The 26,165-nt window shown below is 38.7% G+C and overlaps 2 protein-coding genes across 2 annotated transcripts in view; both read right to left on the bottom strand.

Annotated features, from left to right (window-relative positions):
* LOC118821009 overlaps nucleotides 1–15,857 on the bottom strand; it is a 41,378-nt gene extending 25,521 nt beyond the window's left edge. The window contains exons 1-7 of the mRNA XM_036589418.1: nucleotides 15,786–15,857; nucleotides 11,124–11,156; nucleotides 10,581–10,895; nucleotides 8,892–9,206; nucleotides 8,537–8,818; nucleotides 4,678–4,965; nucleotides 2,833–3,156 (exon numbers count right to left, since the gene is read on the bottom strand). Of these exons, the coding sequence (XP_036445311.1) occupies nucleotides 2,833–3,156; nucleotides 4,678–4,965; nucleotides 8,537–8,818; nucleotides 8,892–9,206; nucleotides 10,581–10,895; nucleotides 11,124–11,156; nucleotides 15,786–15,822 (1,594 nt within the window). The 5' untranslated portion in view covers nucleotides 15,823–15,857. The remainder of the gene's footprint in view (nucleotides 1–2,832; nucleotides 3,157–4,677; nucleotides 4,966–8,536; nucleotides 8,819–8,891; nucleotides 9,207–10,580; nucleotides 10,896–11,123; nucleotides 11,157–15,785) is intronic.
* On the bottom strand, nucleotides 897–2,724 carry LOC118821013 (phosphopantothenoylcysteine decarboxylase subunit VHS3-like). Its single transcript, XM_036589422.1, has 3 exons — nucleotides 2,621–2,724; nucleotides 2,225–2,413; nucleotides 897–1,818 (listed from the first exon to the last, which is right to left on the bottom strand). The coding sequence occupies exons 1-3, from the start codon at nucleotides 2,676–2,678 to the stop codon at nucleotides 1,643–1,645; spliced, it is 423 nt and encodes a 140-aa protein (XP_036445315.1). The 5' UTR covers nucleotides 2,679–2,724; the 3' UTR covers nucleotides 897–1,642.
* Nucleotides 15,858–26,165: the final 10,308 nt, after the last annotated feature.

Here is a 26,165-nt window from a genome sequence, read left to right as displayed (position 1 = left end):
GAGGGTCTCAAGACAAGAATTGTCTTTTAAACCATATGTTATGATACAGGGTGACTGAAAAAGATTCATCCGATTTCAAAGCGCCATATTTTTTCAACTATGAGGGGCCTAGGAACCAATCACATACCAATTGTAAGGGGGGGTGATAGAGTTTCTGACTGTCAGTGGAAGATGGAGACCCCTGAGCAGAAAGCGTTCTGCGTTCTCCACTTCAATAAGAGTGAATCCGTCATAACTGTGCAGTGTGATTTTCATGGGCAGTGAAGCTCCAACAGCTCAGAGCGTTCGTCGTTGGTTCCACAACACTGGATGATCTCCGAAATCGCACTGAAAGAGCCGTGAGTGCAGCAACACCCGACATGCTCAATCCAGTATGGGATGAGTTTGACTATGGCGTTGATGTTGTCTGTACAGCTGGAGGAGGTTCATATTGAGACCTTATACAATTACATAATAAAGTTTATGCTCATTTAAACCATTTACAGTTTACTGCATTGTTCTGTAATGATTTACAAGTGAAATAAATCATTTTGAAATCAGATGAATCTTTTTGAATCTGTCTGTATTATCAACTTTTACCTGTTTTTTTTGTTTTTTCCCCCCAAATGACAAAAATGAACATAACTGAACAGGAACAGATTCTGCATCAGAAGATTTGAGGAATTCCAAAATACTTTATTTTTAAAAGACAAATTAGAACGACTTAAAATATATAAACTTATAAGAATAATACAGCTACACATATTATAAAGCATTATTTAATGCCAAAACCCTAAATCTTTAAACTTTTAAATGCAGATTAGTCTTGATGTGAACATTACAGTGAAAACTCTATTCCTGCATTTTTGTTGACTGGATTTGTTATATATTGTCGTGTAGCCCAGTGTTTGTAAAGAATTGGTTGGATATTACAGTTACAGTTACTTTCAGTAATCCTAACCAATCAGCACTCAGAAGTAAGAATGCCAGTCAATCAGTGCTATGTCGCATTAACTCCAATCAGCACTCAGTAGCAGTAATGCTGCCCGATCAGTGGTCAGTAGCAGTATTGCTGACCAATCAGCGCTCAGTAGCAGTAATGCTAACTAATCAGCGCTCAGTAGCAGTAATGCCAACCGATCAGCACACAGTAGCAGTAATGCCAACCAATCAGTGCTCAATAGCCGTAATTCCAGTGTCCTGCCCAAACTGTTTTTGATACTGGTTTCTTTGATGTTTTTAATGGAATACTTCATTTTACTTTCCAAAATTAAAGACAGTTCTGTCATGAATGGCTCGAAGCATGTTTTTAATTTTTAGCCGTTTAGCTCTGTTCACACCCCTTCATTGAGGATTCGCTCATGAGTGCCCCCTAGCGTTCAGCAGTCATTGTTTTGATATAATGGGAGAAATAGGAAGCATCCTGGCTCACCTGAAAGTGGCAGTGAACATAGGTCCAAAAACAAGTACATTCATACGTCACAGTAGCTCACTTCAAACCTGAGTTAAATGATGAATGATGACTGATGACTGACCATTGATTATTTTTATCCGTTTAAAATAAGTTTGGATTAAAGTGACACTGGATAAGTAAATTGTTTTTAACATACTAATCCATGTTTCCATAAATTTGTTAATCCTCATAGTCGTCCTCAGCCATTTTCTATGTATCCATATCTATGTCAACGTAGTCCTCATCGGAGACATCTGAATCCTCTCTCTGGTGGACAGTGACTTCTACATTTTCATAATCATCGTCGTCATCATCATCATCATCATCATCATCGTCATCATACCTCTCGTTCCCTGTGTAGGTAATCCCACATGAGGCTTTGGCACCTACAGAATGGTGAAAATACACTTACTGAAAAGTGAAAAATGACCTTCTGATCAAATATTACTGCAGCAAGTTTTTTTCTAAATATAGTTTAAATGTTATGTACATTCAAGAAACAAAAAGCTTAATTTTGAGTGCTTTAGGGTGTTAAAGAGCTCCTTTGTTCAGTAGTTTATGTTACTACCCAAGGAATCAGTGTCTCAGCATCTGTGCCACACTTGAGTTGTCAGTGCCCCAACGTTCCTGCTATCAGGGACCTGGCCAGTGTCTGAATTTGTATTCCCTAAGTACTGATTCACTACATACATGACTAGTGTATGAATCGAAACACAGCCTTAGTTTCTCTTTCTTTTAGGATGATATTTAATTTCCTACACTGTCCTACACAATTTACATAAATTTGTTCACCTGCATAGCCATTGCCCAGAGCCGTATTCTCCATCTCATCCTCTATATTGACGTAGTCCTCACTAGAATCATCTGAGTCTTCTTTCTGGTAAAATATTGTATCTGCATTTTCATAATCTTCATCATCATCATCAAAATCATCATCCATCTCATTCTTCCCTCCGGTAATATCGTATGTGTTTTTGGTACCTATAGAAGAAGAATTGTGTGAGAGAATGAACTTTTTGCAAAATTAAAAATTTAATTTGTTAATGAGGTTACATGGCAGCAAATTTATCTACACCAAAAATTGGTTATTTGAGTACCAGTCATCAACAACAAAGAGCCTCAATTTAGTTTTAAAAACATTGTTTCATCAACATAATGAAAATACGGTTCAGAACAGAAAGTACTCACAAAGTCTGTGATCCATCTTCATAGACATCTGATATTTTTGTTCTTTACATCTCTTCATGAAGAAAATGATGATTGGCACTAATATGAGTAACAGTCCTGCTGCCACTCCAGAACCGATGAATGGAGCCAGTGATGCTGTGAGAGAAATCACCATCAAGATTTTCTTTAAACAGGGTAAATGAGCAAACTAAGACTGGTGCATGTTACTGTACCTTTCACAGTGACAGCCAAGAGTTCAGTGGTAGGAGAGTTAAAGGTGCGTGAAGACACAGTTAATTCATAAACACAGCTGTAGTTTCCCTGGTGGACAAAATCTGCCTCAGGAAAGAAGAAGGTGGTTGAGTGGTCAACAGCTGACTGAGTGCTGCTGATACTGGACCCACTTAACTCCAAGTGGAAGGAGCCTCCTGGGTACTGTGGTTTGGTGGAGCAGATGATGGAGAAGCTGTGGCCCCTGGTCACCTCTGGTCCCTGAGGCCCCCCGTGGAACCTTCCATCAGGATCACTAAAGGAGATATTGGGCTGCAGCAAGTTCACTGGAAAACAAAAAAAAAATCTTTTAAAACCTGTAAAATAGCAGACAGGCTTGACTACAAAAACTCCAAGCATAATGTTCAGCACAACAAAGCAACAGAACTACTTTATGGAAAAATCACTGTTTGTCCTGAGCAAAGCCCACTTTTGGAAAATCTGAAGTTTCCGCTGTTGAGGTACATTCCAATTGACCTAATAGTTCCCCGTCAAGTGAATTACAGTGGGTATTCATATATTTAAGGTAGATTCCATACCAGGTGGGAATATGAAAGGGAATTTAAAACTGCATAGGGAGTAATGAATAATAGTATTGTCACGACATAATTTGGTTTTGCCTCTTAATTTTTTTCAAAGGGGCCCACCAAACGTGCTTATTAATGACAACTACAAAATTTTCTTTTTGTGTAAAATATACACAGATCAGGCATAACATTATGACCACCTCCCTGTTTCTACACTCATTGTCCATTTTATCAGCTCGACTTACTATATAGGTGCACTTTGTAGTTCTACAGTTACAGACTGTAGTCCATCTGTTTCTCTGCATACTTTGTTAGCCCCCTTTTACCCTGTTCTTCAGTGGTCAGGATCCCCATGGATAGTCAGAGAGCAGGTATTATTTGGGTGGTGGATCATTCTCAGCACTGCAGTAACACTGACGTGGTGGTGGTGTGTTAGTGTGTGTTGTGCTGGTCTGAGTGGATCAGACACAGCAGTGTTCCTGGAGTTTTTAAACACCTCAGTGTCACTGCTGGACTGAGAATAGTCCACCAACCAAAAATATCCAGCCAACAGCGTCCTGTGGGCAGCGTCCTGTGACCACTGATGAAGGACTAGAGGATGACCAACACAAACTGTGCAGCAGCAGATGAGCTATCGTCTCTGACTTTACATCTACAGGGTGGACTGACAAGGTAGGAGTGTCTAATAGAGTGGACAGTGAGTGGACACAGTGTTTAAAAACTCCAGCAGCACTGCTGTGTCTGATCCACTCGTACCAGCACAACACACACTAACAAAGTATGCAGAGAAACAGATGGACTACAGTTTGTAATTGTAGAACTACAAAGTGCACCTATATAGTAAGTGGAGCTGATAAATTATGCCTGACTGGTGTACAGTAATGAATTAAAAGCCATTTGTCATTTTCGTAATTTGCTTTGCAAGGAACTGCCGCTACAATAATACTAATGTCCTCTAAAGCTGAAGGATTTTGAATGGTCACCATTTTGTTGATATTGGATCCATAACACCCAAATGCAAAAGCAATCAGGGAATTATTAAAAGATATTTCACTGTTTTTTGAAGATACGTGCATTGCAGAAGTATAACATGCTTTTTGGACTTGAAAGCAGAGTCAGCACAATTTATTTCCTCTTCCATATTTAATATTTTCTGAACCACCATGTTTTTTTTTTGTTTTTTGTTTTTTTTCAATGACTAAACACTAAAAGGACACATCAAAACAGATGCAATGTATCAGCCAAGCTTTCATTCAAAATGTTGTACAGAATTTGTCTTACCAACAACAGAGAAATGAACAGAGCTGCTCTGTGGAGAACTGAAATCACGACTGGACACTCTGGTCTGGTACTGGCAGTAGTAAGACCCCTCATGAACAAAGTCCACTTTTAGTAAACTGAAGGTGACGGAGGTTCCACTCTTGGTCTCTCTAAATGACCCAGAGTTCTGTATCAGAGTGAAGGATCCACCTGTGAACCGGGTTTTTACAGAGCAGGTGATGTCAACCTTCCCTCCCCATGTGACCTCCTTGGTGGGGTGGAGAGAGATGCGTGGAGTGGGTAAAATGACTGGAAAGGAAATGTTTTACCATGAGAATTTTTGCAGTTCACTTAAATGGTTTACATTCATTACTTTCTTAGCAAAGCAGATGCCCTTTGCAAATGTGTTACACAGAAAACAGATGCTCATTGACTGTGTAAACCATGATGCAAACACATAGTGACAGCTACTCTCTCTTGGAATAACAAAGTGCACAATTGTTAATTGCTGACTGTAAGCATGGATAAAGGAGACTGAAGACAAGTTCTTATCAGATTCAGGAATACGAGGTAAGACTCTCACTTAGATTGTAAAAAAATGAGGGAACAATGTGTTTGTATCATTTAACATATGGGTGTTACTGCAACTACAGGCACTTTTAGGTCCCATGCAGTTTTCTGCATGAAGCGTATAAACTATTTCTTAATTTATTTTTAAAAATTTACCACGGTAAAACCATTTTCTTTTACCTTTATGTCTGGTAATTTTGAAGCTTAATCTTTATCAAATAAAAGCACAAGTGCGTAGTTCAGTAAACATACTATGATGTGGATTGAGTATGACATCATCTTTTATTTGGCCTGTAATTAATGTAGGTGATGTACAAGAGCTGAGACATGATTTTAGTCAAGTGTATTTCTAGAGTCCTGAAGCTGTTTGTGGACTATTTGTTTGAAGCTACTAATCACTGTGCATCAGTATTGTCCTTCAAAGCTAATGTAACACGTCATGCTGTTATGCCATTTATACATAGTGAAAACAGCATTTTGCATTTGGGACTCTGAACTTACCTTGACCAGTGTTGCTTAATAAGAGGTTGGCAAAAAACTACTAATATATCTCTTAATAAAACAAATATGTTGATAAAACAAAAGAAATTGTTGTTGACTCCAGGTGAAACAGCAGTGATCACTGTCCACTGTACACCAATGGTTCAGCTGTGGAGAGAGTTTAAAGCTCCAGGTTCCTTTGTGTGAACATCACCAACTACCTCATCTGGACTCTCAACCCCACCCACCTATTCAAAAACACCCAGCGACGACTTCACTTCCTGTAGAGGATGAAAAGAGCAAACCTCCACCCTTCCATCCTTAACATATTCTACAGGGGGACGATAGAGAGTGGCTTATATGGGGAACTGCACTGCTGATATCACTGGGGCTCTACCCAGCATCGACACATCCTGCCCCATCCACAAGGTCACCAGCACTGTGGACTCCTGACCTTTTTGGTGTCTGACGTTCCACCACCTCCAGACTCTGCAACAGCTTCTTCCCTGAGGCAGTCAGACTTACTGAATGCACTGATACCCCTCCTAACATCCACCTGGACTAATTTAGACTTTTTCCATCATCCACCATTGACTGATAACATATGCCTTTATCAGCATTGTACACTGAAACACACATCCCTAAACCATCACTGCACACCTGTGCTTTAAATTCTTTAATTCATTAAATGCTGCTGTGGGACCTCAATCTTTCTGTACATTGTACAGTTGACAATGTTTCCACTAGTTGGCATCATGTGTATTTGCCATGTATATTTATTGTTCTCTGTTTTTATTGTCCTGTATGATTAGTGTTTGTGCATTTTTTGTATATTCTGCACTCAGGTCACATTGTTGTGTACCTGCACTCTACATAGTCTTGTGTAATATGCTGCTGTTGTATCATGGAGCTTGAAAGAACGACATTTTCTTCCAAATGTATGCAAGTCATATTGAGGAATGACAGTAAAGACCACTTGTCTGCAAATGACCAAGCAAAGTGACCACAAACTTGAAACTTATTGCACCGTTCGCTATAAAGGTTACATTTGCCAGTTTTAATCAAAGTTAAATAAAGAAGCCTTTCACAGATAACTCCTACTGAAAGAATAATTTATAAACTTTCATGTATGATTACGTCAGTTGTCATGACAGGCTTATGTAGGCATCATGTATCCTAGTGAATGGTTCATTCCAATCGGGAGGCAGCTGTCTAAAATGTCAGTGTTTTAGGGCAGCATTTGCGATGAAGACTGTCCCTTTGGGAGCCTTTTTTAAGTGCCTTATTTTGACCAAATCTCAAGGCAGCATCGCATGTACCCGTCTCAGTGAAGACAATCCCACAATACTGTTCACCAGCAGAGTTCTATCGCTTCGGTTTGAAAAACAAGGCGGACGAAGCAGCCGCTTTCTGCCGACTGAGGAGTTTACAAATGTAAGTTATTTCTTGACTTGTATCTTTACTGTTTTGAATGATTGTTGTATTTGTGGAAAGTATTTGACATATTTGTGTTTATAGATCTCTGTGGTGAAGTTTTGGCAGTCAGCTTGTCTAACACAACCTGACAGGCTGCATATGTAACTCATAAGGTGAAGCTAACGTTTGTTAGCTTGGGTAGCAGGCTAGCTGTGTAAATGTGCTGGCTCTTCAAAATGAGAGAGTTCAGTTTAAAATACTGGCTGTTCACTGTTTAGTAGCAATTTTTGTATGTACATAGTTATCAATATAATTCCATACTCAAGGATTTTTTTCTGTCCTCAGGAAACTAACGTTACAGAAGCAGAGAGGCACTGTCTGAGGGACAGAGGAAGAAATGCTGTTACGGGAAGAAAACTACACTGAGCAGCTGAAAGCAGCCCACTTGCCAAGCGTATTTGGGGAAAGTACTGCGGAATCAGTGCTATAGACTGACCTTCTCCCTGGACAGTGAAAAATACTTTAACTTACTGGATGATGTAGAAGTTCCGAAATAAAATGTTTTTGAAAATAAATACCACAAATGCTTATTTTTGCTGCTCTTCTTGTCTTGTATTACTGCGCTTACCACAGTCACAACAGTGTTAGGTGAATGTTGATGGCTAGATTTCAGACTAGGAGCTCTAAATCAGATGAGAATGCATAAAATAAAATGCATATTAGCAGCTTAACAGATTGTGTGCTGTCCTTTTTTCTGAGTGCATTTTATACAAAATTATGCGTAGTTTTTATCATTTGTGTGTTAGAAATAAAGCAGGTCCATTAAGGTGGATGAGGACAGTGAATGAATTGAAATGATTTACAAACTAGTAGTCACGATTATCTGTATTTATCTGGGGCGCCGAGACGAGTATATAACGACAGATACGAGTCCTTAAAGCAGCCTGTTCTTCATACACAAATTTCCACAGCACTGTTAATGCAGGAGAACAGCTGCTGCAGGTTTGGGAGCCTTATTCATTGAGGTGAGTGTAAGTTAACCAGCAACTGCAAGTAAACAGGTTAAACATGTATAGTGCATTGAAAGTTATGACGTATGATGGCTCTGAAGCACTGTCCTCAATGCGATGCCTGCTAAGGTTCTTTTTCGGTTAAAATGAAGAGAGAGAGCTGCCTTTGAAGGCAGTGACTAGTTAGGCAGCAGCCTCCCGAAAGAAACGCACTAGAATGGTACCCTACAGTAAAGTGTATACAGACATTTATGTTGAATATATTTTTAATAATATGCTTTTTAAAACTGTCTGGATAAAATTCTTCAAACTGGGATAAAGTTTGCAGAATTCAAATTTCAAATTTACACCATTACTATTGCTTTAAAATGTGCTTCTTATTAGGTCATTATCTGTGCACTCACCTACAGTGATATCAATAGCGCTGCTTCTGGAGGATGTGCTGGAGCTACTTCCCTGGTATGAATAGTCACAGCTGTACTGACCACGATGTGAGGAATCCACAGTCAAATCAAATGTTGTTGAAGATTCAGCTGATTGAGTTTTTATTGATTCCCCATTTCTGTACAAATGGAAGTTTACAGAGATGCACACTGGGTTGGTTAAGGCACATCTGAACTGAACAGCCTCTCCAGGCAAGACAGCAGAGTGTGATGAGGTCAGGGTGAGTGAGGGACTCTGGTCATCTGTTAAAGAAATATGATCAGTAATGCTGTAAATGCGTTTAAACAGTTAACTACTGTAGAAACTACTACTTACCTAAGCACACAACTCCAGCATCTTCATTATGTCCACAATCCTCCATTCCAAATCCTCTGTGTGAACACTGAGTTAAGTACCTCTCAGTTCCTTTACATCCAACATCATCCAGCCATATTGGGTCACTTCCCTGACCAAATTGGGCACTCTGAGGGGCACTGAATGCTCTGCCACATCCCATCTGTCTGCACACCACCTCCGCATCCTTCATGTCCCAGCTATCATCACACACTGTTCCCCACTGGCGATTGTGCTGGATCTCCACTCTACCACAACAGCGACCCTTACCATTCACCAGCCTGATCTCATTACGGCCTGATTTATCATATGGAAAAAAAATCTATTTGAGTCTCTAAACGTTGTCAGTGCCACTTAGATGTGGATGTAAAATTCAGCATGCATTCTTAGTCATAAGAAGGCCAGAAACAATTCAGTATTTAATGTTCTATAGTTTCATAATACATAGCTTAATATAAAAAGTCATTTTAACCTTATTAAGCTGGGGGTTTTGTAGCTTGCTTTACAGTTAAACAATTAGACATTCTTTACTGGTCGAAGGAAGTGGTTGTTTATAAACACGTCTGAACAAGCATGTAGCTTAAGCATGTAAAACTACAGTTCTGATGTACCATGTAATGCCAGAGAATAAATGACTATTGTGAGTTTTACAGCTGCATAATGTAATACATTGTGTAACTATGTAATGATATATGTGATTACATTTTGTCGTACAGCAAAGTCTCCAAGGCAGACAATACTGGGAAAATAAACTGTCTTCCCTCTGGTTACCACCAGAGTAGCCCAGTGTTGACAGTTACATTTTCCCATGTCCTCCAGGCTTTGCATTGACCACTACATGTTCAGAAAATTAGAGTAGTAGTGAGTGGTACGGTCAAAATCTACATCGCAGTATAATGAATGTTTCTGGTTTGGTTTAGGGTTGAGTGGTATAACAGTAAGGTATCCTGCAGTATTTAAAAATTATGACGATATTTCAAAATTATGATGTGTCAAATTTATATTCGCTTCTGAACGGCCAAATAAACACATTCCACCTATTTATATTTTAGATTAGTCTGATTGATTGTGTGGGAAAAATTTAGACCCAGGAATTTTACATTTTTCATTTTTAGCTTTTTAATAAGAAGCATTTTAACAAGCAAATCTGAAATATTTTTATATTGCTTTCTGGCAACATTGTTGAGACACATCTGAATTTCTATAAGATTGAAGTTGGCAGCCTTATATTCTCACTTGTCTTTCCATCTAAAATGTTGCAGCAGTTAAATTCTGGCACATGTACAGGCACTTGAATGTAACTGCTGCAGCATTTAAGGTGGTTAACTCTAAGGTTAACCCTAAAAGACTGGCCGTTTCTTTATGTCTAATGTCTTTAAAACAAAGAGGGCTACCTTAAATAAAGTGGGCTGATGATCTATAGACTGCTGTGTTTTCATTTCACTTTAAATGTGACTGAAACAACGCTTACTTAGCCAACCAGGTAAAGAGTCTATCGCGGTTCACACAGTTTGTAAGACGTTATCTGTGCTTATTTGTGTTGTACAGGTAAAATGGTCCTCACAAAACCCATAACTGAGGAAGAATTTTGACTGGTTAAATGGATGAACCGGTGTGTCTCCTACTACTCATAATATTATATGTGTTGACATGAAAATGAGGTTTTCTTACCTGAGCACACGACACCAGCATCTTCACTATGGCCACAGTTGTGTTTACCCCATCCATTATGACTGCATGCTGTGATGGAGCTTTCACTTCCAGAACAGCGAACATCATCCAGAAGTATTGGGCCACTTCCCTGACCAAAGTGGGCACTTTCTGTGGCTCTGACCGCTCTGTCACATCCCATCTCTCTGCAAACCACCTCCACATCTTTCATGTCCCAGTTATCATCACACACTGTTCCCCACTGGCCGTTATAATAGACCTCCACTCTACCAGAGCAGACGCCATCACCATTGACGAGTCTTATATTTAAACCATCTAGTGCAAAAATACCACAGTTTTATTAGCCAGACTCTTTTAGTGACAAATTTCCATAGATTTGTCTTGAAGTCTTGCTTGCTTTCAGTCCTAATTTGACATGCTGTCTGGGCCTTCAGTAGTATGTGATGCTATGGTGGTACATGTGAAGTCACATTAAGTGATCAGTCTCTATTGTATTCACTGCATACATATTTATACTTTTATGACTTATGAAAGGCCACTTACCAGCTAATACCGAAGCCCCGAAAGCACTGGCTACTGAAACAAAGAAAAGATTGCTTTTGTTAAACCAACCATTAAATTCATAGCAGTTCAGTTAGACAATAATCCTAATAGTAGCTGTAGATTTTTTCTGTGGAAGGTTCAACAGTTTTGTTAATCATCTGTTCTAGTGCATAAATCAGCTACCTCAATGTGAGGAGGATCTGAAGTGTTCAAAGAGGTTTCGTGAATGGTTGTTTGATTTTTGATGATTGTTAATTACAAATAAATTAAAAGTATATAGAAATAATAAAAAGCTTGTAGTACGGTGTCATCAAAATTCTGCTTTTGGTGAATGCAAACATGAAGAAATTAGAGTGACTATTGAGAAATGGAAAAAAAGGTCAAATAACTGACACTGCTAAAATCAATAAATTGATCTTGACCAAAAAAACCCTAAAAAAATGGTTATTTGGGGGTTCTTTTGTAAAGACAGTGGTTCTATATAGAACCAAGAACACTTTAAAAAAACATTTGCATGAATAAAGGGTTTTTTGCATGGTGAAATAGTTCTTCAGATTGCATTTTAACATGCATTTTTAAAATATGTCAAAAACTAAAAAATGACAAAAATGGAGATACAAGGTTTTCTTCCGACAGCAGCGATATGGTTCTTTATAGCACCAAAAAGCGTTCTGCTATTGTTTACAGTGTCAAGCTTGTAACAGTAAAAGAACCCTTATAAAAAAGGTTCTACAAAGAACAATATACAGCACATTCTGAAGAACCATTTCACCATGCAAAGAACCAGCATGCAAGTGGTTCTTTGAGTGTTCATGTTTCTGTGCAGAGCCATTTGAAGTGAACCAAATGAAGCCCACTTTGTACCTACAGACAGTAACAAGGATGTTGGGAATGTCCAACTCAGTTGATAGCTGAAGAAATAAAGGGATTGGAGTTGTTCTTTTTCAAAAACCACAGCAAGATGACATCTCCAAGCCAACAAGCTGATTTCACATAGAAAGTGCATACTGCTGCACAACAAGTTAAAAAACATCATCGTGGCTCATTCAGAGGGAAGTTGTGGTGAGACCATGGTATAAGACACACAAAGGACACTGTTCTCTGGACCTCTGAGTATCACAGAGTAATATACAAGCACTTCACATACCGAAGTCAGAATCACTTCAAATCAGATCAAAGAAGAACTGAAAATATCTGATGCAAAAGTGTGGTAACTCAAAGACAAGGGACGATGGTGATTGCCTCCCAGACTCAGGACCGTGTCTAGGCCCTGGCTATTAGGATACAGCCCTGGGTCTTGGCAAATTAGCTTCATAGGATTCAGGATCATTTAAAGCAAGACCTTTGCAAAATTTTACCACGATTTCTCTCACCCAGACTAGACTGTGAAGTGCCCCAAACTTGATTTCAAACTATCTAACCTTCTCCACCTCCTTTGGGGTTTACTTGTGAATGTGACTTACTAAAAATGAAACAGCTAGTATTAACATTGCAAGGTATAACCATGCATATATTTTGAGAGTAAAAATAGCAAAGAAGGCCAAAAAGTCGGCATTAATTTATCTTGTTACCATATACCGATAAAACATTCTCATATTGTCACTCTACATGGTTCCTCCAAAGTCTCCGATCTACCTGTAAACTTCAACTCCCATGATTCATCTGGTTCTGACATCATAGTCACAAGGCCAACACCCACCAATCACAATCAGTCAGTGTGTCCCAATTCAGGGGTTGGATCCTTCAAAGGATGCAGTCTACGAAGGCGTGTCCTCCAAAGGCTGCTTAGACCTGCGGAGGCTGAACCGAAATGAGACAGTCTGCCCTACGGGGAGGGCACCGCTGTTCCCGCCCTTACCGTTGCGTCACGAAACACCACTCTTGTCAAGTTATTTTAAAGTTCTTTAAAGACGGAGCCAGAAAGTTTGATTTCAGTTGTTTATATTTTCTTTTATTAGAGCTGGAACTGCTTCACCATTTATTTCGTTAGCCATTCGCCTCAGTTCAAACCCAATACTTATATTTAAAAGTGTCTCTTCAGCCGCCGTTTGCTTCTCTGTTGATGCCGCCATGTTCTCGAATCCTTGCAGGCACACAATGAACCTCGGGATATTTTGGCTGACGAAGGATGCACCCGTCGGATCCTTCGTTGCCATGGAAAAGGACACATTTCTCAACTACATATGAAGGAGCCTTCGAAATAGGACAGTCTAGTTGCGCCGCTGTTACGCATTCGGCCTTCAAATGCAGCCTCCGAAGGACACAGCCTCTGAACTGGGACACACTGAGTTACACAGGTCCCCCTACCCAGAGTTCTAACTGCTTTTGCCTGTGCTCTGTTTATATACCTGTTCCATATCAAATGCTCTTTGCGAAGTATTGCCAGTTGCCCTGTGTTTTGCATAGTGAGGGTTCTTTCTGTTTTGCCTCTTGTGTTTTTGGCCCTTGTTTACCTCTGTTGGATCTTCCTTTGTACTTTGGTGGTTTTGGTATTTGCTTCTCTGCCTTTCGACCCGAGATCGTTTATGGACTCCGATCTTGGTTTCCTGTTGTACCTGTTTGTTGCTCACTTGGTTCTGACCTGGCCTGGATTACTGACTCATTTTACGTCTGTGAGCATCTGGTTCATCTACTTTACGTGACACCAATCCATAGGCTACACTCTTAAAAAAGATGGTTCTTCAAGGGTTCTTTAGTAAAAACACTGGTTCTACATAGAGCCATGAACACTCAAAGAACCATTTAGATGCTTAAAGGTTTATAGAAATGTTTTTTTCAGATTAATGGATAATGTGTTGTGTATATGGTTCTATATAACACAAAAAAGGGTTCTTCTGTTGTTACAAGCTTGACATTGTGACAATAGCAGAACCATTTTCAAAAGGTTCTATATAGAATCATATACAACACATTCTCCATCAATCTGAATATCCATTTCACCATGCAGAGAACCCTTCAATCATGCAAATGGTTCTTTGAGTGTTCATGATTCTATACAGAACCAATTTCTTTAATAAAGAACCCTTTAAGAACTGTTTTTAAGTGTGTACTAACCAGGTTAGCAGCTACCACACCACTACTGTCATTTTGTGAAAGTTTTTTTAGTGTTGTGTTTAATGCCTTGCTGTAATTGCCATTGCTTGGGTGCATTTCATGAATTTTATAATACAGAGTGATTCAAAAAGATCCATCCGATTTCAAAATGATTTATTTCACTTGTAAATCATTACAGAACAATGCAGTAAACTGTAAATGGTTTAAATGAGCATAAACGTTATTATGTAATTTTACAAGGTCTCAGTATGAACCTCCTCCAGCTGTACGGACAACATCAACACCATAGTCAAACTCATCCCATACTGGATTGAGCGTGTCGGGTGTCGCTGCACTCACGGCTCTTTCAGTGCGATTTTGGGGATCATCCAGTGTTGTGGAACCAACGACGAACGCTCTGAGCTGTTGGAGGTTCAATACTGACGAAAATCACGCTGCACAGTTATGACGGATTCACTCTTATTGAAGTGGAGAACGCAGAACGCTTTCTGCTCAGGGGTCACATCCCCTCGCAGACTGAAGGGGGCCATCTTCCACTGACAGTCAGAAACTCTATGACCCCCTCTTTCAATTGGTATGTGATTGGTTCCTAGGCACCTCACGGCTGTAAAAATATGGCGCTTTGAAATCGGATGAATCTTTTTCAATCACCCTGTATTATCTATAAGCTCTTTGAGGTTGCTGGCCAGTACTAAATTCACAGTAGTTTTTTTCTGAATGCTTCAAAAAATGGTCAGTTGTGCACGTCTGTTGATGTCATGAATTTTCAGCTGGCTATATCAGTAGTAAGGATATATAATGTATCATATTAAACTGACTTTGCTTATGTAGTGTAGCAGTAGTTTTTAGTAGAACGATACAAATACAGCAAAACCTCTCACAGTAAGATTATTTAAAAAAAGGTGGTTCTTCGAAGGTTCTTTAATAAAGAAAATGGTTCTATATAGAACTATGAACACTCAAAGAACCATTTGCATGATTAAAGGGTTCTTTGTGTGGTGAAATGGTTCTTTGGTTAATAGAGAATGTGCTTTACATGGTTCTATATAGAACCTTTTTGAAAAGGCACCAAAAAAAGTACCAAAAAGGGTTCTTCTATTGTTACAAGCTTGACATCATAACAACAGAAGAACCATATACAATAGATTCTCCATCAAGCTGAAAAACCATGTCAAGACACAAAAAACCCTTTAATCAAGCAAAGGGTTCTTTGGGTGTTCATAGTTCTATATAGAACCATTTTCTTTACTAAAGAACACTTTTTTAAGGGTATGCCAAGACTGTCTGGTCTATTTTTCGTTTTCTCCATTGTTAATTTCACATTTACTAAGGGTGGGTTGAAATGTTGTTAGACCAAAACCAAACAATCCAAACATTCCCTTACATTAATTCATTAGTAGAGCAAATATATATTTTCAATTTCTGTTTTAGAAAAAGATTCAAGTAGGCATGACTGCTTCTCTCTCTCCAAAAAAATGTATGCTTCGCTGTAAGATCAGACATAATGCTTCAATATGACTGTATTGCATATACAGCTTCATATATGACATACTTCAATACTGTCAGTATCGCTAAAAAATAATTGACAAATGTTTAAGTTGAATTTACCAAGCATTAAAGTGAGCATCCTGGTCTTTGCATCCATGTTCAGTTGGATGTTAATCCAGTGTGCGCTGCTGGCTTCAGATGGTTTTGCTCTTGAAGTGCTGATGGCACTGAGTTTTATAGAGGTTGCTGAGGTGAAGTTTCGGTTCCTTTTTACCCTTTTCCTGTTTTGTAAATGCTATACTCTTTAACAGTTGAAGGCACACAGCACAGTTGATTTGTAATTTCTGTCAAAAGTAAACTATTTCAAACATTTCAGTCATCTCAGATTTTTCCCCATCTTATAATGAGTGTTTCGTATTTTCCCTTTTATCTGTCGACGTTTTCATTCCGCTCTATGGGCATGTCGTGTATTTTCATCAGAGAATCATAACAGTTCAGTTCTTAGCTTGAAGCACAGGTTTCCAACCCTTCTGTTTTCAATTTTATGTGTATTTACTACCTTATTTTAAAACATTTTCTTAAATTTGATTGTCACAGCTATTCCTCAAGTTTACCCCCTTGATGTACATCTGTTTTATTTTATTTGTCCTTACCCTTGTTTTTTAAACCTACCTATTCTCTCTAAGCTCATACTGCCTCTCTCTAATTTCAAACATCTCCTGAGTATCTGAATACAGTTAGAAAATAAATTATTTTGTGCTTTGTAACTTATCTGTGCAGTATTAAAGTCAACTAGATCACAAAATGTAGATTACAACCCCCACACACACACACACACACACCCACAAACCTTAAACCTGCGGTCGGCAACCCAACTGTTAAGAAGAACCATTTTGTCCTTTTAACAAAAATCAATGTAAGTAAGTAAGTATGTGCTAATGTGCTAATATAAGATAAAAATTATAATCTAAACGAAAACACAGACTTTTGCTCTGCTTCAAGCTTTAGCTCAGCTATAGCTGCTTTTCTCGCATCTCTGGCAGGAATCTTTTCTTAAAAGTGGAACAGTTTCTTGAAAAATGTCTCTCAACATTTGATTGTAATGAGGCTGAAGTTGCTTCTCATTCACCAGCTTCTTGTTCAAATTTTCCCATTCCACCTTAAATGAGAGTTTGAGAGTTTCTCGTTGCAGATTAAACATATCAGGAAACCAGCTAAGTGCTTATTAATGTAAACAAGTCCATTAGTCTCTGAATTATTAATGTTCATCTTAAATCTCTCTTTTTGCTGTTTTGATAGATACTAGCTAGGCAAGATTGTTCAGATCAGCATTTTACTGTAAAGGAGGATTATTTTATTTTTACCTACAAATCAAATTCTGCTGTGGAGCTGCAAAAGGACAGTAATAGAGCTGCATGCAGCTCCGGAGCCACATGTTGCCGAACGCTGCCTTAAACTGAAGAAGGACTTACCCAGAGAGGCTGAGTCTTTCAGAAGTAAAGATGAGGAGGGGTTCACCACTCTGTGAAAGACTGCATAATCAAATAGTGCAACAATTCAAGAATAACGTTTCTCAACATTAAATAGCAAAGAACTTTTGCTTTTCATCATCTACAGTACATATTAACATTAAAAGATTCAGAGAATCTGGAGAAATCTCTGTATGTAAGGGACAAGGCTTAAAACCAGTATATGCTGGCTGTGATCTTTGGGTCCCCAGAAAGCACTGCATTAAAAACAGACATGATTCTGTAGAGAAAATCACTGCATGGGCTCAGAAACACTTCTGAAAACCACTGTTTGTGAACACAGTTCATCACTGCATCCACAAATGCAAGTTAAAATTCTAAAATGCAAAGAAGAAACCATAAACAAACAGGATCCAGAAACGCTGCCACCTTCTTTGGGCCTGAGCCCATTTAAAATGGACTGAGGGAAAGTGGAAAAGTGTCCTGTGGTCCGACGAATCAACATTTGAACTTCTTTTTGGAAATCATGGATACTGTGTCCTCTGGGCTAAAGACCACTCAGCTTGTTATCAGTTCACAGTTCAAAAGCCAGTATTTATGATGGTATAGGGGTGCATTAGTGCACATGGCATGAGTGATGTGCACATCTGTGAAGGCACCATTAATGCTGAATGATATATACATGTTTTGGCAACATATGCTGCCATCCAGACAACGTCTTTTTCAGGGAAGGCCTTGATTATTTCAGCAAGACGATGTCAAACCACATTCCGCATGTATCACAGCAGCATTGCCCCGTATTAAAAGAGTCCGGGTGCTAAACTGGCCTGCCTGCAGTCCAGACCTGTCACCACTGAAAACATTTGCTGCATTATGAAATGAAAAATATGACAAAAGAGACCCTGAACTGATGAGCAGCTGAAATCCTGTATGAAACAAGAATGTGAAAATAGTTCACTTTCAAAACTACAGCAGTGTCTCCTCAGTTTCCAAACGCTTACAGAGTGTTGTTAAAAGAAGAGGTGATGGAACACAGTGGTAAACATGGCTAGAGGTGGGTAATCCAGGTCCAAACTCCTCCCCAGGATTTTGTTACAACTGCTTGACTTCTCTAATTTGCTCAAACCAACAGCAAAGGTGTTCAGGCAGTTGGAACAAAATCCTGGGGAAAGTTTTTACTTTTTGGACCTGGATTACCCACCTCTAAACATGGCCCCGTCCCAACTTTTTTGGAATGTGTTGTCGGCATCAAATTCAAAATGGGCATATAGTTTTCAAAAAATAATGAATTTCTCAGTTTCAACATTATTGTTATCTTATCAAATATGGTTTACATGATTTGCACATCACTGCATTCTATTCTATATATATATATATATATATATATATATATATAAAAATATATATATATATATTTATAATGGCTGCAGACAAAAAAACAAGCAGCAGGAGTTTGGATTAAAGTGTTGATTTTGTAGAACTTGTGAGTTTAACCTTAGAAAGTAATCTGAGCTACCATCATTTTGTCCAACCCTGGTCAGGTTCGTTCCTGTAGTTTCCACCATGCTGCAAGGAAAGAGACCAAACCCTTAAACGCATAGTACACAAACTGCAATACCTGACTGAACATGACTGAAATGTTAAAAGGCTCTTTTCTGTTACTTCCCCTTTACCTTCTATTCTAGAGATGCAAACCAAGCATGCATAAAGAAAGAACAATGAAAAATTAAAGTGAAAAATGTTTTTTTCCTCTCAGCAGAAAGAACCTGACAGATCTGAGCAAGTGGAACAAAAACCCTCCAAAAATCTTTGGAGCATAACAAATGCTATATATGGACCATTCAGCTGAATTAGTTGAGACCCCAGTTCCACAGTAAAAAAAAAAAAAAAGTCTTCAGGCCTTAGAGATTTTCACGAATTTTGTTATGAGTCTATTTAAACTTAAGGCATTAATATAGACAGTAATAAACTAAATATACACAAAATCATCATTTATAAGGTATTTTTTGTTGGGGGATGTCTGTCCCAAACCCAAACCTGAAGTTACACTTAAATATGAAAATAATGCTTACATTTTTTTCAGTGTTTTTCTTTTTACTATCTTTTTAAATATATTTTAGATTGATCGTGAGTTTCATTTAAAAAACTTTATTAAAAAAATGCTGTCCCATGCTTTCATATCACTACCCAAACACAGAGTTTTAGTCTGTAGGCAGAGCCTTATTTTAGCAACGCCCCTGCGATTTTGAGTGGGAAGTTAGGCTGCATTTCTGTCCCTTATGGCCACATAGTGAGCAGTTAGACCCCATTGTTTTGAAGTAAATGTGTCCCAAAGTCTGAGATTCAGTTTGGAACATTAAGAATAGTCTCTACCAAAACACATACTTTCTGCAATTAAGTACTTTTTGTGTTTTAATGAAAAATCTGATGATTTTATGCGTGTACAGCCAATATATATATATATTTATATCGCTGTTGTCGGAACAAAACCTCGTATCTCCAAAACTTTACAGGAGTAGGAAAAAACCTACCTTACTTTTAATATAAGTCAGTGGAAGCAGACTTTTTCCAGGTAATTTTGGGTCGTTTCTTTTAGTCCATTCATCATGAAATTTACACACAATGTAAAGAGCAACAGGTATTTTCAAATTGTGTCAAAACCTGAAAAACGTCAAAAATGGAGATACAAGGTTTTTCAGACAACATTGATATATAATGTCATTTAAAGTACCACAGCAGCTACCTCGTCAGTCCTTGGTGTTTCTTTACGCCCGGTGCAGGGCGAGCTCTGTGACTCACAGTGAGGAAGCTTGCTTCGCTGGTCTCAATTTAAGAAGCCACAGCCGTGTGTTTTCCTCCTTTCATTCGGCTGGTTAATTTATCTTCTCCAGTACTTGAATGTCAACACTTCCTTTACAGTTTCCAACGTGTATGTCCTAAATGTCACCCTTAGCTAAGGGAAATTCATACTTCAGCATTACAGCTTTATCAGCTAGTCCACACACACCTACACTCAACAAAATGAAATGTTGGAATGTGAAATGTTATTTTTTTAACTGTGTTAAGCAGATTTTAAGACACTCAATTGAGTAATATGTACTTAATGAGTTCGGGCAAATGACACTAAAGTGAGTTGAGTAAATTTGTTTTAGCTGTTTTGATTATTTGTATGTTTTACCTAAAAATGAAATGTTGAATTTACTTAAAAATGTTAAGTTGTTTAACATAACTGTGTTAAGTAGCTTTCAGGATGCTCAGCTGAGTAATATGTGCTGAGTGAATTGAAGTAAATCACACACAAGTGAACTGTAAATAACTAGACAGATCATTTTTATGTAAAATGAAGTTAATTGGTTAAACCTTTTCTAGATCACTACTGGTACCAGCACACCTCTGTCTAAGAGTTCACATCTGCTTTTTTATACATAATTTTTATGCATCAAATCATCCAGCAATACAGTGATGCAGTATACTGTTAGAAAGCTTGAAATCTCAGGATTCGATTCTTGCAAACCATTTTATGGTTTAAATAGAGAATAGAGGACGACCGTTTACAAAGCCAAATATAAAGTGTCACACGAGTTAAAGAAAAATTTGCGTTGTCCTTGCCGGTAGTGATCTGTGAGCTGTCTACTTCCATGCATTAAGTCATCAGAGGTCATCATTTTTCACACCCGCTATGGTGGTATGCTTTAGTGTAGGGATGCTTAATGGTGTGGTTTTTAAGTTTGCTGTAGTTTCTGTGTTTATTATGTACACTTCATCTGTCTGATTTGGATTTTCATGTTTATTGGAGTAAAGAAAGCGGTCATCAAGAGCGGACGCATGCTTTATAGGGAACTGTTGCATTGGTTGTTATGTTTTTTTCTTAACCTGTGCTCTCATTAATGTGGGCTTAATCTTGCCATTGTTTTGTCTTGATAGGGAGAAATTAGGCCTTTATAGCGCAGATGTGCCCAACACTGTGGTTAGTATGTTACCATTGTGGTGCCTTATAGCTCTCATGTCACTTGCTGTGATATAAAAAGTTCCCTGACCACCAAAAAAAGGTTGCCAGGTAGGGGCCCACCAAACATTTGTGCCCAGGGCCCGACAACATGATGATCCAGGCCTGTAAAGGCAAAAATCAGTGCAACAAATTTTCATGACCTACTCATAACTGAGAATAAGCTTTACTGACACTGACAGTCATTATAATTTTGATGAATATACAGTTGTCCCAAAAAGCATTTGGCCATTTATGCCACATGTACACTAAGACATGTATCAAGTTCATTTTGTTAGGAAACGAATTATCAAACCGAGTGTCATTTATTTTAAACAGATCTTTCCAACACTGCCGTTTCTTTTTTGGTAAAGTTTTCCTTCTAAAGCCAGCTAGTGATTTTCAGATGGTTTTGGTTTGAGAAGTTTCTTTGCAGAAGTTCCTCAAGTTTGTATCCAGAATGTCTTTCTACACGTCTGAGTTCCTGATTCATCACTGAACACAAGCTCAGCAACAGCACTGTAAAAAAAAAAATAACAGCTCCAGACTTTGTTCCTCCTCTGTTCCTTGCAGTAGCTTTAGTGTGGTATGGTTTGAGTTCCTCTCCAGGATTTCACCACACAAACAGTTTGATGTTGTGCTAGAGGAACTTCATTAACCTTCCTGTTGTCTTTTACTACGTCTTTTATCTCAGGGTCAATTTGACCCCAGCAATTTAAACCTCCAGGAAATATTAAAGTTCTGTTAGGAATTCTGTTCTTTCCTCCCTCAAGTTGAGATTGGTGGTTCTACTACAGGGTTGGTTAGGTTAGGGCACTGAAGCCGAGGGAAGTTTGTTTGGAGATTATAATACTGCATAGCTTTCCTCCACCTTCGTACCATCGCTAAATTAAGAAATCCTGTCGCTACAGGATGCAGAAACGTTAGTTCACGCCTTTATCACGTCCAGGTTAGATTACTGTAACGCTCTGCTTTCTGGTTGTTCCAGCCAAAACCTTAACAAACTTCAGTTAGTCCAGAACGCTGCAGCCAGAGTTCTCACCAAAACCAGGAAATTTGACCACTTTAGCCCAATTTTGTGTACCTTACATTGCTTGCCAGTTAAATTCCGCATTGAGTACAAAATTCTTCTACTGACGTATAAAGCTCTGAATGGCCTTGATCCTCAGTACCTCAGTGACCTTATTTCCTATTATCAACCGACACGCCCATTTAGATCACAAGGTGCTGCTCATTATTAGTACCCAGAATAAATAAAGTTACATCAGGGGGAGGAGCCTTTTCATACCACGCCCCCCAGCTTTGGAATAACCTACCAGTCTGTGTTCGGGACTCAGACACAGCCTCCATCTTTAAGTCTAGGCTAGAAAACTTACCTGTTTAGTTGAGCCTTTGGTTAATTAGTTTTCCTGTTAGAAAAAGGTGCAGATCTGGGACAGAGAGTCCTATGGTAATCTGGGAATGTTGGTGCTGAACCAACTATCTGTCACCTCTTTCCCTGAGCTGAGCGGCTGTCCCGTCCTAAGAGCGTCTGTTGTGAACACCACGCAATCACGTCCCAGGGGGATCTGCTGCGGCCAGCACACTGTACAGAAGTGTAAAACTGTATCCACTTATACTGTTTTGTGTCTGTGCTGTTATTTGGTGTCGACCAGTGGAGCATGGGTTCCCCTTTTGAGTCTGTTTCCTCTCGAGGTTTCTTCCTCCTGTTGAGGGAGTTTTTCCTTGCCACTGTTGCTAAGGCTTGCTCACTGGGGGCGTGGACCCAGATTCTCTGTAAAGCTGTATAAAATGTATCCAGAACACTGAAAACATATCATGTTAATTTTATGTTTATTTAGTTTTTCACATTAAATTAGAAAGACATTAAATATAAAGTAATAAATATTGTGTCAGTCTTTTAATTAGAGACGTTAAACATTGAATGATTGACCCCAAAGATAACATGAGAGTTAAAGTTTACCAATCATTAAATTGTCCAAATACTTTTTTGTGCCTAGTGTATAAGGGGCTTTAATAGAAATGTATAGCCGTTATTTAGTGCTTTTAACCTTTTCAACTCCTTGAGACCACCTGTGGTTCCAAAACGTACTTTGTCATATTCTTCATAGCTTGCATATTTCATAAACTACATTCAAAAAGTGGGTGTCATATGAGAGCTGTAACTGTCTTCTTTCCAGTCAAATAGATGGGTGATGTAATTTTAAACCCTTATAATAAAAGAAGCTGAACTCACTTTTTTTGTCTACTGAAAGTCGACCCATTTTTCCACAAATCTGGGCTATAAACTATAAACAGATGGCGTCTCTTCAGTGATCAGTTATTTTTTTTTAGCATCTAAGATCTTTGGCTTTCAGCAGTAAATTGTAAGCATATAGCAATATGTGTATGATCATAAACACATGTTCTGTTAATTTGAGAGGAGCTTTGACAAAAAATAAATAAATAAAATAAAAATTAACATAGATTTCATGCAGTTACTGAATAATTTGCCTTACGATGTGGTCATGTAATTTCAGATGGAAAAAACAGGCCAACAGTTTCTGATTCAGGTTCCTCATTAAGCACATTAAAGAGAGAGAGAGAAAGAGAGAGAGAGAGACCAGGAGTGAATATGAATAATGTTTTTGTTATCAGATATATTTTATTATAAAAAATATTAAGGATGTGTTAACCAGGTTGATGACATTATTTAAACAAAAACAAAACATCCATAAAAAAAGTACAAAAAAAAAACGTTTTTCTGAACTATGCACGACGACGTCATCAATGCTTGTTATGAAGCCCCGCCCACACGACCGTTAGTATTTCCACTCAAAAGGGAATCTGAGCCGAGGCGCAGGGACGCTGTTAATTATCCACAGAGGTTTTCTAGAAGGAAGAAAAAAGACGGGTGGAGCAAATTTAAGTGGTTTAGTGCCGCACAACCAAAAGTGGGAAGACGTGTGCGTGAAATAACCTAAATATACATCCCTTTTCTTAAGGTAGTATTACCGAGACGGTTAGCTAGCTAGCTAACGCAGCTAACTCAAGAAAACTGGCGCGAATTCTGAGGCGGCCGCCGGTTGAGGTGAGTCCAAAAAAGGTCAGTTTTACTCGCGTAGACTCACACTTTATACATTATTCAAGTTCTGGTTAGTTTATTTAAATTTTCTCTTACAGTTCCTCCGAAAATTCCCTCAGTTAAATGGCTGTTCGCACTGTTTGGACAGCTTGCTAGCTAGCTTTCGTCACTTTTTTCGGTATTTGCTCAGCTCACTTGAAACCTCGACGGAGGTGATACCAAAAATAGTACCAGGCACCAGGTTTGCTCAGTAGAAAACCAAAAAGGGGGCGAGTCGAGTTGAGCCGAGCCGAGCCGCTACCGTGCGGGGGAAAAGCGGTTTATGTTAGCCATGGTAAGCATTGGAGTCGATTCTGAAAGAGTCGATTCTTCGACTCCAGCACGTCGGGGAGACGAGTTCGACTCTTGGCCAGTGATTCGGAGAGTCGAGATGCTTGGAATCGACTCTTCAACTCCGTTAACAGTGTTATTGCCTGAAGAAGGAACAGTTTGGCGGAGGTGCCTGTAAGGCAGGAGGAGTCCGAGTTTGAGTAGCGAGAGTTTGTTTAATTAACATCGTTATGATACGCCAGAGCTGCTCAACGGATACCGTAAGCACAAACTCTGCTCATAGAGCCGTTTTCGACCCGCCTGCCTCTAACTTACACTGCCCCCGCATTTTCTTCGAGATCAGGGCTGCATCAAATAACGATTCGGCACGATTAAAGAAACGAAAACAAAACAGTTTTTCACACAACGTTGTGGAAGATGAGGACGCTGAAGTTGGCTGCTTGTTCTCCCTAAATACAAATTTTCCGTTCCACCTTAAATGCTGCTGCAGTTACGCGACGGCAGCTGCGCAGCTGCTACATCATTTAAGGTGTAACGGAAAAACTGGATGAGAAGCCCACTTCGTTCTCGTGAAAAGAGGAATGAAAGATAAAATCCAGCTGTTCCTAAATTACAAAGTCTGGTTAACTGGTTAATAGTGATTCGTTTTCAATGAATTATTACCACAGTAATGACAACCAGCAGTAATCGTTTGTAAAACTACCTACACTCTTAAAGAAATATTGTTCTTCAAGGCTTCTTTAGTAAAGACTGTGGTTCTGTGTAGAACCATGAACACTCAATGAACCATTTGTAAGACTAAAAGGTTCTTTGTATAGTGAAATAGTAACAGTAGCAGAACTCTTTTTGGTGCTGTGTAGAACCATATACAACACATTCTCCATCAATTTGAAGAGCCATTTCACTATGCAGAGAATCATTTAAGCATGCAAATGGTTCTTTGAGTGTTTATGGTTCTATGTAGAACCATTTTCTTTACTAAAGAACCCTTGAAGGACCATCTTTTTTAAGAGGGTATATATAGTTGTAAACTTCATGCATTCTACAGATTTTCATCTTATTTTTATAATCTGTTTATATGAACTATGGGTAAAAAATGGGTAAACTGCGTTTAGGAAGGTTTAGTCTATGCTGTGTCTCTTTACCATCGGCTGTGGTGCCGTCTTGGTTAAAATTATGTGAAGTCTCCAGAAAACCCAGAGTTGTGCATCAGTACTCATGAAGTGCTGTCTGTTAACTGGATTATGCTGACTGACGTTACATTAACAACAGAGAATTTGTAGTGATGAGAATTGCTACTCTGTAATGTCTTCTGGGTTTGTCAAACACTAGACGGCGCTCCAAAATGAATGGGTTAATATGGAGCATTTCAGCAAAATCATTGTTTGTAAATGCTTAAAAACTTTTTACATAGAATGCGTTCATTTCATAAACACAATTACATTTTTGCGCGCTTTTGAACTACAGTTACAAGAATTTATAATGGTGTCTCCTGTATGTTAATGATGTCAGTGAACGCAAATTGCTTCACACCAATATGTTGGTCAGCCCAATTTAACCAATTAGCACTCGGTAGCAGTAATGTTAATTAGTCAGCACTCAATAGCAGTAACATTAGCGTCCTACTGCCCAAAACCTGCTTGCTGTAGCAA

The sequence above is a fragment of the Colossoma macropomum genome, unplaced genomic scaffold (genome assembly GCF_904425465.1).
Source record: "Colossoma macropomum unplaced genomic scaffold, Colossoma_macropomum, whole genome shotgun sequence".
In the NCBI taxonomy this organism is placed as follows: domain Eukaryota; kingdom Metazoa; phylum Chordata; class Actinopteri; order Characiformes; family Serrasalmidae; genus Colossoma; species Colossoma macropomum.
Note: the sequence above shows the minus strand (reverse complement) of the source record. Positions and strands in the feature narration are given on the sequence as shown.